General features: G+C 43.3%; 1 protein-coding gene across 2 annotated transcripts in view; it reads left to right on the top strand.

Annotated features, from left to right (window-relative positions):
• TOP3B (DNA topoisomerase III beta) overlaps positions 1 to 18,753 on the top strand; it is a 50,231-nt gene extending 31,478 nt beyond the window's left edge. For both annotated transcript variants that reach the window (XM_060785910.2, XM_060785909.2), the window contains exons 15-18: positions 929 to 1,078; positions 4,031 to 4,131; positions 5,475 to 5,676; positions 18,207 to 18,753. In XM_060785910.2, the coding sequence (XP_060641893.1) occupies positions 929 to 1,078; positions 4,031 to 4,131; positions 5,475 to 5,676; positions 18,207 to 18,688 (935 nt within the window). In that variant the 3' untranslated portion in view covers positions 18,689 to 18,753. The remainder of the gene's footprint in view (positions 1 to 928; positions 1,079 to 4,030; positions 4,132 to 5,474; positions 5,677 to 18,206) is intronic.
• Positions 18,754 to 20,711: the final 1,958 nt, after the last annotated feature.

The raw sequence follows: 20,711 nt of genomic DNA on the forward strand, positions 1-20,711 counted from the left end.
AAAAGACCCTCCCCATGAATGTATAGCAGAGTAACTTATTAGCAACAGTATGACCCAGCACCAGTAGCCAAAGTGATAAAAAGAACAAAGACACAGAGACCAATGCTATCTCTTCCATAGGCAGCTTTTCATTATATCAAAATAATATGGTTGCACTATTTACAAAAACAAGGTTTCCATAACATGAACAAAGTTCTTTATACTTCCTTCTTTTCTTCCACGCTGGGCTTTGCTCTCACCAAGCCTCTTCCCACACTGAAGTTACGCAAGAGCTTCACACAGTAACTTTTTACACACAGCAGCCTTTTACCCTGGAGCTTCACACACGATGGCCTTCATCCTGGGGGCTACTCTCACTGAAGCTTTTCACACTGAGGCCTCCTAACACGGAAGCCTACCTCACACTGAGGCCTTTCTCCAACTGAGGCCTTCTCAGTCTAAGGGCTCTCTCAGACTGACGTCTCTCATATACTGAGGCAAAGTACACTGAGGTCTATTCACACACTGAGGACTGTCTTCCACAAAGACCTCTCACAGACTGAGGCTACTAAGCTACAGGCACACCTGCTTATATTTAACTGCATATTTTGCTGAGTCATTGCATCAATTTAACTCTTTCAGTGCTTGACTCACATTTTTGTAATTAAAAATACCTAGTTAATTTTTAATATTTCTGACAGCCCTCGTGGTCAATAGTAAGATACTGTGGAAGTTGTCCAAGACATCAGAAGGGCCTCAGATCCCCTAATGCTGTGCTAAACGGTTGATGCAGTCCACTCAACATCTTCTGAGTGAGGCACATTGGGAATTAATTGCCCGAGGGAACACACAAATCCAGGTCATTCCAGCAGAGCATGAAGTGGAGAAGTTCCTGATGGACCTGGTATGCGCATTCCTACTCATTCTCTGTTTTGTGTCTTCCTCTTAGATGCTGAACTTGTACTTCCTACAATCCGCAGCGCAGTCGAGAAACAGCTGAATCTGATTGCTCAGGGAAAAGCCAATTATCATCAGGTTCTGGAGCACACCTTGGATATCTTCAAAAGAAAGTTCCACTACTTTGTTGACTCAATCGCTGGTGAGGATTTTTTTTTTTTTTTTTTTTTTGCCCTGAAACCTGCCTAGCCCTAGCTAAAGAAATCGTTTTGAACACACTGATTTTCCCCCTGAAGTTGCAATATTCTTTTTGGGGAAGGCACCTGGATTCCAGAAGTTCCCATTTAGTCACACTAACCCTCAGATGTTTCATTCCACCCACAAATATATTTCATTTTCAAACTGGAAAAGCCAACAGCAAGACCTTGGGGCTATTCTTGAAACTAGCTGTAACTTAACTCTGATTTCCCCCCTTTTTCACGAGGTTTAAGAAAAGCCCATAGCCTCAACAAATATCACAGTAATGGGTTGCTGTGAGTTTTCCGGGCTGTCTGGCCATGTTCCAGAAGCATTCTCTTCTGATGTTTCGCGCACATCTATGGCAGTCATCCTCAGAGGTTGTGAGGTCTGTTGGAAGCTAAGCAAGGGGTTTATATATCTGTGGAATAATGTCCAGTGTGGGAGAAAGCCTGGCTGCTTCCTGCCTGGGGGAATCCTGTGTTGGGAGGTGTTAGTTGGCTCTGATTGATTCCTGTCTGGAATTCCCCTGTTTTTTGAGTGTTTCTCTTTATTTACTGTCCTGATTTTAGAATTTTTTAATACTGGGAACCAGATTTTGTTCATTTTCATTGTATCCTCTTTCTGTTAAAATTGTCCACATGCTTGTGGATTTCAGTGGCTTCTCTATGTAGTCTGACATGGTGGATGTTAGAGTGGTCCAATATTTCTGTGTTCTCCAATAATATGCTGTGTCCAGGTTGGTTTATGAGGTCCTCTGCTATGGCTGACTTCTCTGGTTGATTTAGCCTGCAGTGCCTTTCATATTCCTTGATTTGTGTCTGCGGAAATGCTGCTGCATTTGGTGGTCCCTATGTAGACTTGTCCACAACTGCATAGTATACGGTAGACTCCTGCAGAGGTGAGAGGATCCCTCTTGTCCTTTGCTGAATGTAGCATTTGTTGAATTTTCTTAGTGGGTCTATAGATAGTTTGTAGGTTGTTTTTCTTAATCACCTTCCTTATGCAGTCAGTGGTTCCCTTGATGTATGGCTCTCTTGATGTATGTGGTCAAGTGAACCACTGACCACATAGGGAAGCTGATAAAGAAACACAACGTACAAACAGACCTACTAAGAAAATCCAAGAAATGCTATGTTCAGCAAAGGACAAGAGGGATCCTCTCACCTCTGCAACACTCAGAAATAGGTGAATTCCAGACAGGAAGCAATCAGGGCCGGCTAGCACATCCCAACAAAGGATTCCCCCAGCCAGGCTTTGAAGCTAAAAGGCTATTCAATGCTAATCAAGGTGAGCAATTGCAACATTCACACTTGCTTCCAACAGACCCTAGACATTATTCCACAGGTATATATATATTCACCCCACTTGCCTAGTTTCCAACAGACCTCACAGCCTCCTGAGGATGCCTGCCATAGATGTGGTCAAAACATCAGGAGAAAATGCTTCTGGAACATGGCCATACAGCCCAGAAAACTCACGGCAACCCAGTGATTCCAGCCATGAAAGGCTTCGACAACACATCACAGCAATTTTTGTCCGAACTCTCACAAAGGACTAACAAATCAAAGAGCAGGGATATATCACTTGCCAAAGTGAACATGATTCAAAGCAGTGGACAAACTGTTGTAAAATGTTTACAGCTTGACCACATTGCTCCTTTTCAATCCCTGATATTTGAAATACTAGGTTGATGCTGGGTTGCTGAGTGCTCCTTACAGGAGTGCTAGTCAAAAGGAACTGCCTGCTCCCAGGCAAGTTCATACTCGAATATGAAAGCCTGTCTTCTCTTAATAGGGCTTGGAAAGCTATTTTCAAAGCAATATGTTATATAATGAACGATTGACCCCAACCCCTTAATATGTTACTGTCATCATTGTTCCCCTGGCATTAGTTTTGGGGTCGGGGGGAACGGAGTTGAGTAGAAGAATGCAATAGAACATGAACATCTCCATTCAGGGTGCCTCTAAATTGCTGTAAAATACCTTGAAAGCATGACTTGAAAAAGTAACCAGATCACATTATTTGTTGCTCTGAAAAACTTCCCTTGCTCCACACTTGTTACATGACTTGTGTAGTTACATCACTGTTACTCTCAGGCAACATTTTTCACTATGAATTTTAAGCTCATGTCCTGTGTTTACTGCATTTTAATCTTTGTTCTGTGCACTTTAATGTATGTTTTCCATAGAAATACATTTTATTTATATGTATTTTACATATTTTTTTTAGCTATGTTGTGCAGAGCCTCTGATGGCTCTGCACAAAAGGTCAGAGGTTTGAATCTGGGGAGCAGGGTGAGCTCTCATCTCTCAGCTCCAACTTCTCGTGCGGGGACATGAGAGAAGCCTTCCACAGAATGGTAAAACATCCAGGTGTTCTTTGGGCAGCATCCTTGCAGATGACCAGTTCTCTCACACCAGAGCGATTTGCAGTTTCTCAAGTCGCTCCTGACATGGAAAAAAAAGCTATGTTGTGTCCTGCCTCAAAGTGCGGGCAAAATAATAATAATAATGATAATTAGCTATTGCTGTTATTATTATTATTATGCAGAGATTTTGACTTAATGCCCATTTAATGTGCAACGTCTCCGAGTTTTGCCATAAATGGTCCCAGTTCTCAGCACATATGCCCAACATCCATGTTTGAACATTACGTACATTCGGGGAGAAATTGACTGGAGTGCTAATTGTATCTCAGAGTAAATTCCACAATCTTCATTGTTGCTTCATAATATTATGATAATATGATCATGGTATATATTATGCGAAATGTTGTTCATCAGCAGAATCCTGTTCTTGTCGCTTGGAATGTATCGTATTATAGAAGGAAATTCATCCATTCAGTTTTCTTTCTGGCTCTTACCAAGTAGTGTTACTTTCTAAACTTTCTATGTTGCGGGTTTGTCTTTTTGTAGGCATGGATGAATTGATGGAAGTGTCTTTCTCGCCACTTGCTGCCACTGGCAAACCTCTCTCCCGATGTGGGAAATGCCATCGCTTCATGAAATACATCCAGGTGAAGAAAATTCAGAATTTAAATGGATTCAAAAGAAACAGATTCGTATATGCTTCCCCCACAATTGCATGTTGGGGATAATTTCCAAAAAGGACAACACATTTCTCAAGTGAAGCAGCAACAACAGTAGTAGCAGCAGTTCAGCAGATAAAAAGCTGTCGAAGCAGAGCACGTGATGAACCAACCTGGACACAGCATATTATTTGAGAACACAGAAATGCTGGACTACTCTAACAACCACTATGTCAGACTACATAGAGAAGCCATTGAAATCCACAAACATGTGGGCAATTTCAATAAAAAGGAGGAAGCTGTGAAAATGAACAAAATCTGGTTCTCAGTATTAAAAAGCTCTGAAATCAGGACAGTAAATAAAGAGAAACACTCAAAAAACAGGGGAACTCCAGATTGGGATCAATCAGAGCCAACTAACACCTCCCAACACAGGATTCCCTCAGGCAGAAAGCAGCCAGGCTTTGAAAGCTGCAAGGCTACTCAATGCTAATCAAGATGGCCAATTGCAACATTCATACTTGCCTCAAACAGACAAGAGTTCTTTCTCCCACCCGGGACATTCCACTTGCTCAGTTTCCAACAGACCTCACAACCTCTGAGATGCCTGCCATAGATGTGGGCAAAAGGTCAGGAGAGAATGCTTCTGGAACATGGCCATACAGCCTGGAAAACTCAAGTAACCAGATCAAAAGCTTCTTGAGCCAACAGTACAGCAAATGACCTTCAGCAATTACAGGAGCAGAGTCACGTTTTAAAAGTTATAAAAGACTTGATTCAAAGAACTACATGACTAGATAAGAAAGTTAATACAGGGCCTATCTATCTATCTATCTATCTATCTATCTATCTATCTATCTATCTTGCTGGAGACATCTTTTCTCTCTCCGTGCTCACAGGAGAAAAACAAAAATGGAGAACTCAAGGGCTTGCCATGTGCTCAGAAAAAGAGGTGTGTCCCTGAAAAATATCAGTGTCACCAGAAAGGTGATAGGAGGAGAGAATAGAGTGACAGGTAGACAGAGAGACCAATGAAGGAAGAGCTTTTCCCTGCTAACTAACTCGTCTCACTAAGTCCTTGGTGAGGACTACAAGCTTGTGCAGAATGTGGTTGAGTTCCAACACCCCTTGTATTGCGATAATGTGGCCGTCACATTGTTTTTACCCATTGCTGTGTTCAGCACTGATTTTCTGTCTAGTGGTAAGCTTCTACAAATAGTGAATGAAACCTTTATGGTCAAGGGACACTCAGTTGTGTTGTCTATCATTTCCCAAAGTCTTTGGAAGGTAGAATTTCACAGCAATGTTGTATTTTTTCTCACCCTTTATAGGCCAAGCCAAGCCGTCTGCATTGTTCCCACTGTGATGAGACCTACAGCCTTCCTCAGAATGGGACCATCAAGCTCTACAAGGAGTTGCGGTGCCCTCTAGATGATTTTGAGCTGGTGCTTTGGTCTTCGGGATCGAGAGGGAAGAGTTACCCACTGTGCCCTTACTGCTATAACCACCCCCCTTTCAGGGACATGAAGAAAGGTTAGGCTTCATAAGTGAAATCAATCCATCCATACACACAGTTGGCTCGCCACAATTCTGGGGTTGACTTTTGCGGATTTGATTAAAATATTATCTTTTGGCATCTCAAGGTCCTCTGGTGCGATTGACCTTTGAGTTAAGCTATAAGTCTTAGCGATTCCTAGTGAGAACATCTCTCTAGGAATTTCTAGTTCTTACAGTGCACAGAAGGAGCCCCCGGTGGTGCAGTGGGTTAAAGCACTGAGCTGCTGAGCTTGTTGATCGAAAGGTCGCAGGTTCGATTCCGGGGAGCGGCGTGAGCTTCCGCTGTCAGCCCTAGCTTCTGCCAACCTAGCAGTTTGAAAACATGCAAATGTGAGTAGATCAATAGGTACCGCTCCGGCGGGAAGGTAACGGCGCTCCATGCAGTCATGCCGGCCACATGACCTTGGAGGTGTCTACGGACAACACTGGCTCTTCGGCTTAGAAATGGAGATGAGCACCACACCCCAGAGTCAGACATGACTGGACTTAATGTCAGGGGACTACCTTTACCTACAGTGCACAGAAAGTGGATCACAGGGTCATGATGAAAAACCTAGAAATTCCTAGTGAGCTGTTTTCTTTTTCACTAGCTGTTTTGAGTCCCCTTTGGCAGAGAAAAGACAGCATATAAATATTAATATATTACCTAATATAAGTACTAATATAATACATTATTAAGAGTATAATATAATATTAATATAATATCAACCGAAATGTTGGCTGTTCAAATCCATGGAACGGGTGAGCTCCCTCTGTTAGGCCCAGCTTCTGCCAACCTAGCCGCTCAAAAACATGCAAATGTGAGTAAATCAATAAGTACCACTTCTGCGGGAAGGTAACTGCACTCCATGTGGTCATGCTGGCCACATGATCTTGGAGGTGTCTACGGACAATGCCAGATCTTCAGCTTAAGAAAGAAAGAAGAAAAACAACAAAGAAGAAAAATAATATATAGAACAGAGTAAAATGGGAATAAGGATTAAGAATAAATTAAAATACCTGGGAGTAATAATAACAAAGGATTTAAAAGAAATGGAAGAGGTAAACGTAGTAACATTGAGGAAAGCGGTTCAGAAAACGATAATAGAGTATGAAGATATACGATTATCTTGGTTTGGAAGAATAGCATTAGTAAAAATGAAAATACTTCCAAAGATAAATTTCATATTTAGGATGCTACCACTTCAAATTACAGAAGATGAATTAAATAGATGGCAACAAATGATAAATAAGTACTGCAATGGTAATAAAGGAAATAGATTAAATAAACAGTTATGGTATAAATCGCAAAAAGAGGGAGGATTAGCATTACCCAATATTAAAAAATATTATGAGGCGAGCAGATTAAAAATGGTGATAGAAGGAGTGGTTAAAAAAGAGGGAACAGATTGGCTTAGCAAAGACTCAGAAGAAGTGGAAGAAGAAATTTGGAATATATTTTTCAAACAGTTCACGAGAAAAGAAATTAGGGAAATTAGAAACCCAATGTTGAGCAATATATTAGAAGTATGGAACAAATATAGGAGATTGTTAATATCGGATGGGTCAAGTATAATCCCTATTGTAATGGAAAAGAAGTTTCCAAAAACCTTTAAAAAGTAATGGATAAAACGTTAAGGGAAAAAAAATTAGACAAGATAGGGGATTGGATAAAGGTGGGAATGAAGAAGGAAATGATTATGAAAGAGTTTAAAGAAATAAAATTGACATGGTTCCATTGTATACAATTAGAACAATGGTTTAAAAATTGGGGAAAAAATAATAAAAATGGAAGCAAACTTAATCAATTTGAGCAAATAATACAGAATAATACAGAATGGAAGGGCTGTAGAAGAGCATGAAAATTTGAGAGGAACAATTAGTAAAATATATAAGATAATAATTGCAATGAAGGAAGGCAACACAAAAAATAACACCCTTAAAGAGGTTTGGGAAGAAGATTTAGGGATAAAAATAAACAAAACAGAGTGGCAACAATTATGGAGACAAAGACATTTAAAAAAATCTATCAATACGAGTTAAAGAAAATTATTATAAGCTAATATGGAAGTGGTACCTGACACCAGTAAGAAATATAGGTTGCTTACCTGTAACCGAATTTCTTCGAGTGTCCATCTGCGAAATTCACACCTATGGGTTTCCCTTTGCGCATGCACAGAAATCCGGAACATTCTAAGTTTAATGAAATTAAAAATGATTTTTTGAGGCTGCGCCCACCTCCCCGCCCCCTCGGCATATATATCCCGCCGCATGCGGGTGAGCTCTAGTTCCCCAGCGCTAATCGCAGCTAGGTACAGAGGCATGACAGAGGGGAGGACGGGCGGGTTGTGTGAATTTCGCAGATGGACACTCGAAGAAATACGGTTACAGGTAAGCAACCTATATTTATTCTTCGTGTCCTCTGAGAAATCCACACCTATGGGTGAATAGCAAGCTACTGACCTGGAGGTGGGTCATGCCACGCAGGAGAAGAGGACGGCTCTGCCAAACGCAGCGTCTTTCTTTGCTTGTATGTCCAACTTGTAGTGAGAGGCAAACGTGGAGGGAGTAGACCATGTAGCTGCCCTACAGATCTGGTCCAATGGGACTCCTCGAAGGAAAGCTTGGGACGTGGACACTGAATGTGTCGAGTGAGCCACGATGTGAGAAGGAGGTTCTTTCTTTGCCAATTGGTAAGCTAATTGGATTGTTGAAACAATCCAGGAGGTCAACCCTTGTGAGGATATCAGGTTGCCCAGCATGTCTTTTCTGTATTTCAAAAACAACTTAGGGGACTTCCTATAGGTGGAGGTCCTATGCAGATAAAAGGAAAGTGCCCTCTTAACATCGAGGGAGTGTAACGCTACCTCCAACGGGGAGGATGGGTTGGGGAAAAAAGCTGGCAGGATAATATCCTGTGACATATGGAAATAAGAAACAACTTTGGGTAAAAACGTAACATCGGTCCTGAGGACCACTTTGTCGTCGTGGAAATTTTTGTTAGAAAGGTGTACAAGGAAATCCAGTACCACAGGAATAGGAGCTGAAAGGGGCGTGTGGCCCACTGTTTGTGTAAACCTTTCGAAGGATGACCACTTATAATGATATGACTTTTTAGTGGTTGGTTTATGGGCAGCCAGGAGAATTCGTGAAACTTCCTCAGATAGGTTCATTGTGGTCTGATTCTCCACGCCGTCAGAGAGGGAGTGGAGGTCTGGGTAGAGGACCAGGCCGTTCTCCACTGAGAGAAGGTCTGGGGTTGGAGTGAGTCGGAGGAACTCCTTGTTGGAGATCTGAAGAAGAGGAGCAAACCAGTGTTGGCGTGGCCACCAGGGGGTGATCAGGATGCAATCTGTATTGTCCTGAATTATCTTGGCTATGACTGGGGATAGGAGAGGGAGGGGTGGAAAGAGGTAAAAAAGGCCCGGGAACCATAGAAACAGGAAGGCGTCTCCTAGACAACCTGGGGATGTGCAAGGGCGGAGCCTTGCGCAGTAGACAGGGCAATGCATGTTTACAGGGGACGCGAACAGGTCTATCCTGGGGGTGCCCCACTTGTGGGTGCCCCACTTGTGGGTGAGAGCCTTGAATTGTGTGTTATGTAATTGCCACTCATGATTGTTTTTTGAGGACCTGCTTAGGGAGTCCGCCAGTGTGTTATCCTGGCCTGGTAGGTGGGTAGCTGTGAGGATGACGTTCCTCTGGATGCACCATTCCCAAATTCGTGTCGATATGGACAGTAGAGTCTGAGAGCGTGTTCCCCTTGCTTGTTAAGATATTTGACTGCAGTGTTGTCTGTCACAATTTGGATTTTGCGGTTCGAGACAATGCGGACAAAGGCTCTGAGGGCCTTTTCTACCGCCATCATCTCGAGTGCATTGATATGGAATTTGCGGTCCCGAGGGGACCAATGACCGCTTACTTTGAAACCTTTGAGGTGCGCTCCCCAACCCGAGTTGTCTGTTGTGAGGGACATGGACGGGTGAGGTTGGATGAAAGGCATCCCTGATTGAACATTGTACTGCTTTGTCCACCATGAGAGGGAGTGGAGGACGGAGTGAGGTGGGTATAGGATGTGGGATTGAGGTTCCCGTAGGGGGTCGAATGATTTGATGAACCATCTTTGTAGTGGTCTCATTTTTAGGCGGGCGAACGGGGTTACATTTGTGGTAGATGACATGTGTCCAAGGATAGACTGGATAGCCCAGGACGAGGTCCTGCGGGACTGTTGGAGGTTTAGGATTGCTCGTTGAAGATTGATGAAGCGGTCGTCCGGAAGGAAGGCTTTCTGGAGAGAGGAGTCTATGACGGCTCCTATGAACTGGATTCGTTGAGTCGGGGTGAGATGGGATTTTTCCTGGTTCACGACCAGACCCAAGTCCTGTAAGAGAGATAAGGTGTAAGGAATGTCGTTGCACAGTTGTGCTTTTGATATAGAACAAAATAACCAGTCATCCAGGTACGGAAAAACCACAATGTCTTGCTGGCGGAGGTGTGCCGCTATGACTGACATGCATTTTGTGAACACCCTGGGTGCCGTGGATAAACTAAACGGGAGAGAGTTGAACGAGAAGTGGTTGTCATGCACTGCAAAGGTCAGGAATCTGCGGTGGGATTCCCTAATTGAGATGTGGAAGTAGGTGTCCTGTAGGTCCACTAGCCACGCTCCCGGTGGAATGAAGGGCAGTATGTTAGGAAGTGTAACCATGCGGAACTTGCATGGTGTGATGAAGGTGTTAAGCCTGTGAAGATCCAGAATGGGGCGTAGCCCCCCATCCCTCTTGTCTACTAGGAAATATCGAGAAAAGAAGTAGGCGTTGGTATTGTGTGTGGGATTAGAAGATATGGCGCCCTTTTGAAGGAGGGAATGTATTTCTTCCCAGATCTCTTGAGAGGGTTGTGTAAGGAGGACCTTTCCCACAGGTGGGTAGGTGTCAAACTCTATCGCATATCCCCTTTCAACTATGTCTAGGACCCAGGCATCTGTAGTGATAGATTGCCATGCTGGAAGAAAAGACTGTAGTCTATTGAAGTATGTAAGTGGTAGTGTGGAAGGATGAGTGGTAGTGGTTAGTGGTGTGCTAAAAGCGACGTTTAGAGTTATTGGAGGGCCTGGTGCCACGGTACTGACCTCTGAAGGGGAGCTGAGGCCGTCTTGGGGTCGTAGACTGGGTGTAAGATCTTTGACGTCCTCTGTAGAAGGAGGTATTGTAGGGTCTGTTGTAGTAATGAGGGCGGTAGTAGTATGAGCCCCATCGTTGACGTTGGTGAGAGTAGGGTTGGTCATATTTGAAGACCGTTTGTTTCATTTTGTGAGAATGTTTGAGTTGTGAATCAGTTTCAGGATTGAATAGTCCTGCCTCGTCCATAGGAAGGTTTTCAATGAGGGTGCGTTGTGATTGAGAAAGGATAGCAGCCCTTAACCAGGCATGGCGATGAAGGGCCACCGAGCCTGCAATGAGTTTGCCAGAATTGTCGGCTGTGTTTCTTGCAAGGTCTTTTTGTAAAGATGACAAGAGGAGAGCTTCTTGCTTAAAAGCCAGAGCCAGTGGCTGTTCGGCTGGAGGTAACAATTCCAAATAGGGTGATATTTTGTTCCATAGGAAGGTTTGGTACACACTCATGTAAACCCCGTAATGAGCCATGTGTGCAAATAGGCATGCTGAGGAATAAAATTTTTTGGCCATGGAGTCAAGTTTCCTTCCCTCTTTGTCAGAGGGGGAAGTCTGGTTTGATTGAACAGGTTTTGGTTGAGCATCAGTTACAATGGAATTTGCTTTAGGCATTTTAGATAGCCATGAAGCTGAAGATAGATCAATACGGTATAAATTTTCTGCCCTTTTGGGGGTTGCTGGGATCATAGCCGGGGCAACACCAGTATTTTTTAAGATCTTTAGTAGAAAGGGTAAGGTGGGCAACACAGTGGAAGTGGGTTGTTGTTGTTCAGTAGAAGTAAAGCATGGGTCTACCACAGTGTCTGTGGGTTCAGGTGTAGAGAGATTCAGGGCCCTAGAGAGCCTTATTAACAGGGCAGAGAACTTTTTAAATTCTTCCAAATTTTTGGGAGAAGGGTCAGAATCTGGAAGGGGTTCATGTATAACTGGAGTATCATCAGTGGATTCCAAGTCCACTGTCTCGACTTCCTGGTGAGTCTGAGTGAGGGGGTCTTGAAATGGTTGGGGAGGATCTGGCTCAATGTGTTCTTCTGGAGGGTGAGAGAGTGTGGCTGTAGGAGCTGCATGTGGAGGTTGTGGATATCCAAACTGGGGTGGGTAATGGGCACTGTAGTCCTTGGTGTGGGCGGGGGGAGGTGGATAGTAAAAGGGGTACATAGGATAGGGAGGGGGGGAGGGTAGAGGTGATAAGGGTAATCTTGTGGGCCATAGGGATGATATTGCTGGGGAGGGTGAGATCTAGCCCTCTTGGAAGGGTGGGGGTTAGGAGGGGGTTGAGGGGAAGGGGAGAGAGAACGCTGGCGGTGGCGCGGGGCCCGCGCCGCGGAAGTTTGCTGCTCCGAGGGAGGAGTCTCCCTCGGTACCGGCGAATCTGGTGGGCTGGGGGAGGGGGGAGGCGAGGATTGGGAAGGCGGAAGGGGCAGAGGAGAAAGCTCCGCGGTTGGCTGAGCTTGCAGCGGATCCAGGAGCTCCAGAGGGGGAAGGTAAGTGTGATCCTCCAAGTGGAGCATGGCAGGGAGGGGATCCTGGAGCTGGAGGACAGAACCGGAGAGGTGGGGCATCGGTTCCAAGACAGGGGGGCTCAAGGGCTGCTCGCCAGTGAGTTGCCGTCCCTTTTTTTGTTTTGAAGATTTTTCTTTCGGTTTTGTCGCCCTCGTGGTTTGTTTTGAGGGCTTTGATTTCTTCTTAGGCAGCTCCACTGAGGAAGCGTTTGCCTGGCTCGATTCTCGCCTATCTCCAGCACGTGGAGAGGAAGGCTGAGTGAGCTCTTGGGTTGGGGAGGAATGGGAGTGGGGAGGGAGCATCTGGGGAGCCAAGGCATGTTCATAAAGTAGCGCCTTCAAATGGGCATCCCTGCCTTTGCGGGCTCTAGTAGTGAAGTTTAAACTTATCTCGCAGGATTGGAGATTGTGAGCCTCCCCCAAGCATAGTAAACATTTGGAATGTTTATCGGCCTCAGGCAAGGTAGCCCCGCAGGCCGAGCAATTTTTAAAATACGGAGAAGACATGCTAGCCTGAGTTTTAGAGGGTAGTCAGCCAGTCCGAGTCGGGGATGGAGAAGACGGAGTCAGAGGGAGCAGTCCTAAGTCAAAAGCCGGTAGAGTAGAGAGCGAGCGAATGTTCCAAGATGCTGCCGGATTAGCGCGGAAAAAGGAACTAGAGCTCACCCGCATGCGGCGGGATATATATGCCGGGGAGGTGGGCGGAGCCTCAAAATAATCATTTTTAATTTCATTAAACTTAGAATGTTCCGGATTTCTGCGCATGCGCAAAGGGAAACCCATAGGTGTGGATTTCGCAGAGGACACGAAGAATAATAGCATATATAAATAAAAATAATTCAAAAATTGCTGGAGAGGGTGTCAGGAACCAGGAACATATATACATATGTGGTGGCAATGTAAATATGTAAATATTTTTTGGGAGAAAGTATTTAGAGAAATAGAGGTTATAATGAATATGAAAATTGAGAAAAGTCCTAGTATAGCTTTATTATCATTATATAATAATAAACAATTGAAAAAGGAGGATAAAGAAGCGATAACAAACCTATTAACAATAGCAAGATTGCTCATAGCAAGGAACTGGAAAAAAGAAATAAATATACAAATAGAGGAGTGGTACAAGGAAGCATGGAAATTGGCAATAAACGATAAGCTTACATGTATATTAAAGGTTAAAAAAGGTATATGGAAACAAAGTGATTTTGATGTTGTATGGGGTAAATTTGTTGTACATGGTTTAAAAAACAAAGAAGGAAGGTCACAAGAAGAAATGAGATTTTGGACGGATGATATGTAAAAGCTGTGGCTTGAGACGGTGGGAGGGGAGCACAGTGGTGAAAAAAAGGGGGGAAATGTTCAAGTAGAATAATAAGACTATATGTTAAAGAGTGTGTTGAATAATATGTAATTGGTATAAATAAATGTATAACAAACGTAATAATTATGATAAAACAATAAAAAATACTTTAAAAAAAAGAATGGAGATGAGCACCACCCCCCAGAGTCGGACATGGCTAGACTTAATGTCAGGGGAAACCTTTACCTTTATAATAATAAGATGAATACTAAATACTACAAATCATTTTATAACTTCCTGCAGTCTTGTTAATCAATGTTGACTTGTACATTTCAGCCTGCAGGGTGAATTTTAATCTGTGTTTTATCTGTGTATATTTGTTATATGTATTTTAATAGTAGGTTGCTGTGAGTTTTCTGGGCTATGTGGCCATGTTCCAGAAGCATTCTCTCCTGACGTTTCACCCACATCTGTGGCAGGCATCCTCAGAAGTAGTGAGGATTGTTGGAAACTAGGCAAGTGAGGTTTATACATCTATGAAATGTCCAGGGTGGGAGAAAGAACTTCTGTCTGTTTGAGGCAAGTGTGAATGTTGCCATTGGCCAGCTTGATTAGCATGGATTGGCCTTGTAGCTTCAAAACCTGGCTGCTTCCTGCCTAGGGGAATCCTTTGTTGGGAGGTGTTACCTGGCCCTGATCGTTTCCTGTCAGGAATTCCCCTGTTATTTTAGTGTTTTTCTTTATTTACTGTCCTGATATCAGTTTTTTAAAATACTGGTAGCCAGATTTTGTTCATTCTCATGGTTTCCTCCTTTCTGTTGAAATTGTCCACATGCTTGTGGATTTCAATGGCTTCTCTGTGTAGTCTGACATAGTGGTTGTTAAGACAACACAGAAATGTTCCAGCATGTCTGTGTTGTCCAATAATATGCTGTGTCCAGGTTGGTTCATCAGGTGCTCTGCTATGGCTGATTTCTCTGGCTGAATTAGTCTGCAGTGCCTTTCATGTTCCTTGATTCGCCTTTGGGCAAGTGCTGTGTTTGGTGATCCCTATGTAGACTTGTCCACAGCTGCATGGTATAAGGTAGACTCCTGCAGAGGTGAGAGGATCCCTCTCGTCCTTTGCTGAATGGATCATTTGTTGGATTTTCTTGGTGGGCCTGTAGGTAGTTTGTAGGTTGTGTTTCTTCATCGGTTTCCCTGTGCAATCAGTGGTTCACTTGCTGTATGGTAAGAACACTTTTCTTTTGGGTGGATCTTTGTCTTGACTCTCGTGGCTTGTTCTTGGTCTTTCAGCTCTTCTGATGTCTGTGGTGGAGTCTCCATTGGCCTGTAGAGCCCAGTTTAGGTGGTTCGGTTCACCTTGGAGGAGGTGGGCTTCACAGATTATTTTTGCACGGTCTGCCAGGACTTTTAATTGTGCTTTTTTTACTTGGGTGATGGTTGAAGTTTTTATGTAGGTATCTATCAGTGTGTGTAGGTTTCCTGGAAACTATGTGGCCCAATTGTTGATTGGGTTTGCAGATGATGACTAGGACATCTAGAAATTGCAGTTTTCCCTCATTTCCTTTTTACATTGTGAATTGGTTGTTTAGGTGGATGCTGTTGAGCTGGTCTAGGAACTTGTTCAGTTCTTCTTCTCCATGGCTCAAAATGGTGAAGATGTTGTCCACATATCTGAACCATATAGTGGGTTTTTGTTGCTGTTTTTCAAAGAGTTCAATATAGAAATTTACTATGATCGGGCTGAGACGGCTCCCCATGGCTACTCTGTCTTTCTGTTCATATAATTCATTGTCCTACTGGACGTAGCTTGTGGTGAGGCAATGGTGAAACAGGGCTGTGATGTCTTCTAGGAAATTCTGGTTGATTAGTATGATGGTGTCTGCCACCGGGACCTTGGTAAATAGAGATACCACATCATGTTGTTGGTGTTGAGCTTGAGGTTGCTGATTTTTTTCTATGAAGTGGGGTGAATCCTTGATGTACATTCCATGGATATATAAACCACAGGATGTAGACCCTGGACATTCCACAGATATATAAATCTCACTTGCCTAGTTTCCAACAGACCTCACAACCTCTGAGGAGGCCTGCCATAGATGTGGGGAAAACGTCAGGGGAGTATGCTTCTAGAACATGGCCACACAGCCCAGAAAACTCACAGCAACCCAGTGGTTTTGGCCATGAAAGCCTTCAATAACATATTTTAATAGTGTTTTGCTTTATCTCGCTGTTTTAACCATATTGTACCCCACTTCGAGCCACAAGGAGAGGCATGTGATAAGTACAACAATAATAATAACAATAACAACAACAACACTAACAATACTTTTTGTGGGCATCCTGTGTCCCTAACACCAGAAGTTGTAGAGGGCTGATGGTATAAGTTCCTTTTTGACACAGATTTTCTGCAAATTTTAAGTAATAAAGAGCCATAGTTGTCATCCAGGATGCATTTGAAACCTGCTTTGAGGTTTAGGATTACTGCTGATGACATGATTTTCATTTCAAGTTACTCCTGTATGGTATATTGCATAGTTTGCATTTCTATGCAGACAGAAGCCAATGGAGCCTCCATGTTTCTGAATGGCAAATGAGCAGGTCACTTTTGTCAGTACAAATTTCATTTAAAGGGATAAATTGGAATTGTGAGAATATAATGTACAGGAAAAATAATAAAATTGCTGGAGCCTTTGCAATAGTGAAATTGAGCTGTTGGTAAATGAAAACTCAGTTGAACCCAGCTGTCTATGAAGCAGTGTCTGTATTCCCTTGACTTGGCAGAAGGAGCCACTATTGTTCTGTTTTTCTCTGTCGCAAGAATCCTTGAACAACTCCCAATTGTTCCTGGATCCATACATTCCTTTTAATGGAATCCACATGGCTGTAAGTGAACATCAAAGTATATTCTCCAATGTAACTGTAAAATCTGAAAATATAGACTGATTGTCTCGGAGCACATTTGCCAGCTCCAAGGCATTGTTCTGGAAACTTGTCATTTTTAAGAGGGAAGACGGAAATGCTCAGATTGTTGCTTTAGAGGTTATATACTTTTGTTTGCAGCCTGTTTACAGCCAAGTTGATTCTTCAAAGCAGAGTGTATGACATTGGGAACAATCAGGACTTGTTTCAGAATTTTATTTCGATAGTGAGTCTCTCCATGAAGCTTCCAGTGGTTTATCCATGGGATGAAATTAAATGTTTATGTAATGGATGTGAGTTAAAATACAGGTAAGAGGCAATTAAAATAAATAGGTAATAATTGAATCTTAGAATCATAGAGTTAGAAGAGACCTCATGGGCCATCCAGTCCAACCCCCTGCCAAGAAGCAGGAAAATTGAATTCAAAGCATGCCCAACAGATGGCCATCCAGCCTTTGTTTAAAAGCTTCCAAGGAAGGAGCCTCCACCATACTCCGGGGCAGAGAAATAAAACATTCTTTGTTACTCACCTTACCTCAAAGCTTTAGGCAGGGTACAACACCATTCAAATACATAGATAAAAACAAGGCAATTAAAGCTCATCTATTAAAAGACAGACATAAGATTAAAACATGTGAAAATAACTTGTCCCTCAATGTCAAATGAAATTTTAAATTATAATAATTCCAACCATACTATGGGAAGAAAAATAATGGTTGTTTCTTATAATAAAGAATATTTCTTCCCACCCTGTTTTGAGTGTTTATAGCGATTTTAATGTTCTGTTTTAATATTTGTATGGCATGGATTTTAAAATGTATATATTTGAATCTTGATTTTAAAAACACTCATAATTAAAATTACATTGAATACTAAGTATCTTCCCCAACTCCTTATTTTGTGTAAGGATTCTCAATAACAACAACAACAACAATAATAATAATAATAATTCCTACACAGCGAGAGATAGGGCTTGCCTCCTTTCCCAGGATCTAGGTTAGGGGTATCAAACCCATTTTCATTGAGGTCCACATCAGCCTTATGGTTGACCTCAAAGGGCCATTGACTACATGGAGGGAGAATCCCTGGTTACAGACGGCCAGCTATCGTATACCTTTTTTTACATTGGGTCAATACTTTTTAGTTTTTGCTCAGTTTGGGTCCCCAGATGTTATTGAATGACAACTCCCATCCCTTTTGATTATCTCCCATGGGGACTGGGGATTATGGGAATGGCAGCCCAACAGCCCTTGTGGCTTGGAGGTTGGGGAAATAATAAAGGACATTTTAAAGCCAGACATCATATCAATAAGCCTTGTGTCAACATTCAAACCCCATTGTCCTGACTAAACAGAATAGTCAGCCTTCCAGATGTTCCTGTATTCCAACTCCCATCAACTCTAATCATGACGTCTGATGAGGAATACATGAAACGACCGAGTTTGACACGTGATCTAGGGGCAATTAACATTTTATTGTTTCCTGATGATGCCTTTCATGTTCTTCACATCCATTACTAACACATAGCCTCATTTGTCCCTTCAGCAACATGGCTTGTGGTCCCTGTGGTCACAACAATGCTGCTTACACTTTGACCAACCCTATTTCTCTCTCTTATTTCTCCAGGAATGGGTTGCAACGAGTGCACCCACCCCACGTGCCAGCACTCGCTCAACATGCTGGGCATCGGGCAGTGTGTGGAGTGTGAGAATGGGGTGCTGGTGCTGGACCCCATCTCAGGCCCCAAGTGGAAGATGGCCTGCAACAAATGCAACGTGGTGGTGCACTTCTTTGAGAACGCCCACAAGGTCCGGGTGTCGGCTGAGACCTGCGAGGGGTGTGACGCGGCCCTGGTGGACGTGGATTTCAACAAGGCCAAATCGCCCCTCCCTGGCGGCGAGACCCAGCATTCCGGCTGCGTCTTCTGCGACCCCGTTTTCCAGGACCTGGTGGAACTGAAGCATGCCGCCATGAAGCACCCTATGCACCGCGGGGGACAGGGCAAGAGGCAGGGGCGGGGGCGGGGAAAAGGACGGCGGCCTGGAGGCAGGCCCAACCCCAGGAAACCCAAAGACAAAATGGCTGCCCTGGCAGCGTACTTTGTGTAAGGACTCCCCCTCCCTGTAGACACTATTAAAGAACTATCAAAGAATTAAATTTCATCTAACATCTATTTCTGTGAATCCAGCCAGTCTTTGTGCAATCAAAGCGAAGAAGAGTCCAAGGGCTGGACTTTTCATTTGGGGGCGGGGGAGGGAAAGGTGACTTAGGGTGCATATGCAGTTTAGAATTAATGCATTTTGACCCCACTTGAACTGCAATGGGATCATGGGACATGGAATTTGATCAGGTACCAGCCCTCTTTTACAGGAAAAGCTAAAGAACTTGTAAAACTACAGCCCTGAGGATCTGATAGCCTTGAGCCATGGCAGCTTACGTAGCATCAGACTTCATCTATTTCTTTCTTTGGCTGCATTTCCTCTTGCTTTGATGGAACCAATGTGCTCCGGATACCACTAAGATCTCATTGACATCAGAGTGGTTTATTCAAGCAGCCTCGTTGAATAGTATGTTGTATCTTGTAAAATGCACATTTTTATTTATGTTGTATGCCCCTTTTTTCCTTATCTGGGACCCAAGGTGGCATATATACAAAACAAATCTTGTTATATTTGAGTCTCTTAGCCACTTTTGTTCTTTTCATAGAGAGATAAAGTGGGATAGAAAAAATTATAATAACAATACTAGTAATAATAGTAGTAATAATTATTATGTAACAGCATCCAGACTCATTTACACTCCTTTTTGGCCTTAATTTGAACCGTCTGACTTTCCAAATGACCTTCCTGATCTAAACTGGCTAAATCAAGGTTTGCTTTTTAGATTTTAAAAAACTTGTATTTCATTGTGTAATAATTGCCACTGAGTAATAGTCTCACCTCCATTTTTTGGGTAGCAAAATTGGTATTTTTGTGTTCCTCGCATAATAGTTGCAGAGCCATTTGGAGCTGATTTTCTCCTTCCTTCCATCCTCCCCTTTTTTTCCTCCAAAGGCAAGGTAGTTTAAAAACAATGAAATGGAGGTCTCTGGAGCTCCACTCTCCCTTCATTCCTCCAAAATGCTCCATTTCAGATTTCGTAAACTGCCTCATTTTTGAAGGAAAGAAGGAAGGGAAAAAAACCATTCCTTCTCCTTGGCAAGGCAGTTTAAAAAAACAAACATACAGAAATTGAGCTGTTTGAGACTGGATCCTCCCTCCTTCTCTCTCAGAGGTAAAACAGTGTATTTCTTTATTTTTTTAAAAAACCCAGAAAACGGAGACTCAAAGGCAGACCGTGTAATAATTGCACCCTTTTTTTCAATAAAAAAAGGGTTAACTGCGACTGTTGTGTGATGAAATATGGGGTTTTCAAGCATTGTTGAAAGCAGTAGATATTGAAATGACAGCATTAGATCTAACAAATAGCTAAATCCTCTTTCAAGGCAGCACCGTCGCCCACAGGCTCTGCCATGTTATCTTGCCAGGGGCCGATGGTCTAAGGTACTGGAAGACCCAAGATTTGAATCCTTGCTCCTTTGCCTTGAAAACCTATTGGGTGCCATAGTGTTCTCCTTAGGCCTTCCAGAGGATTGGGACTTCAGCTCCCAGAATCCCTGCTCCTTGCCCAAAGTAGCTGAGGCTTCTGGGAGTTGGAGTCCCAAAAAACTGAGCAGAATTAATGCTGTCTGGCCTTACTCAAATCACCATGGCTCCATGCTATGGGTTCCTGGGAACTGTAGTTTTGACAAGGTCTTCTCCCCCCCCCTCCCCCACCAAAGAGGGATGGGGGCCTCACCAAACTCATGGGAACCGATGCAGCACTGAGCCATGGCAGTTGCGTTCATCTGACTGTTTGGCGAGGTGCTATTGCTTTGGGGCAGAGGAAGCAAAGGGCCTTGTCAAACAACAATTCCCAAAGTCCCAGTGCGTGGTGCTGTGGCAGTTGAAATGGAGCCAAATTGGGTGATGCCTGTCAAAAAGGAAGAGGCTTGTTTCCTTCTGCTGCTCTGGAGACTAGGCCTCAATGGAGCCATGGGCTCAAATGCCAGGGAAGGAGATTCAATTTATTTATTGTGACAGAAGTGAATTG

This window comes from Anolis sagrei, chromosome X (genome assembly GCF_037176765.1).
Source record: "Anolis sagrei isolate rAnoSag1 chromosome X, rAnoSag1.mat, whole genome shotgun sequence".
In the NCBI taxonomy this organism is placed as follows: domain Eukaryota; kingdom Metazoa; phylum Chordata; class Lepidosauria; order Squamata; family Dactyloidae; genus Anolis; species Anolis sagrei.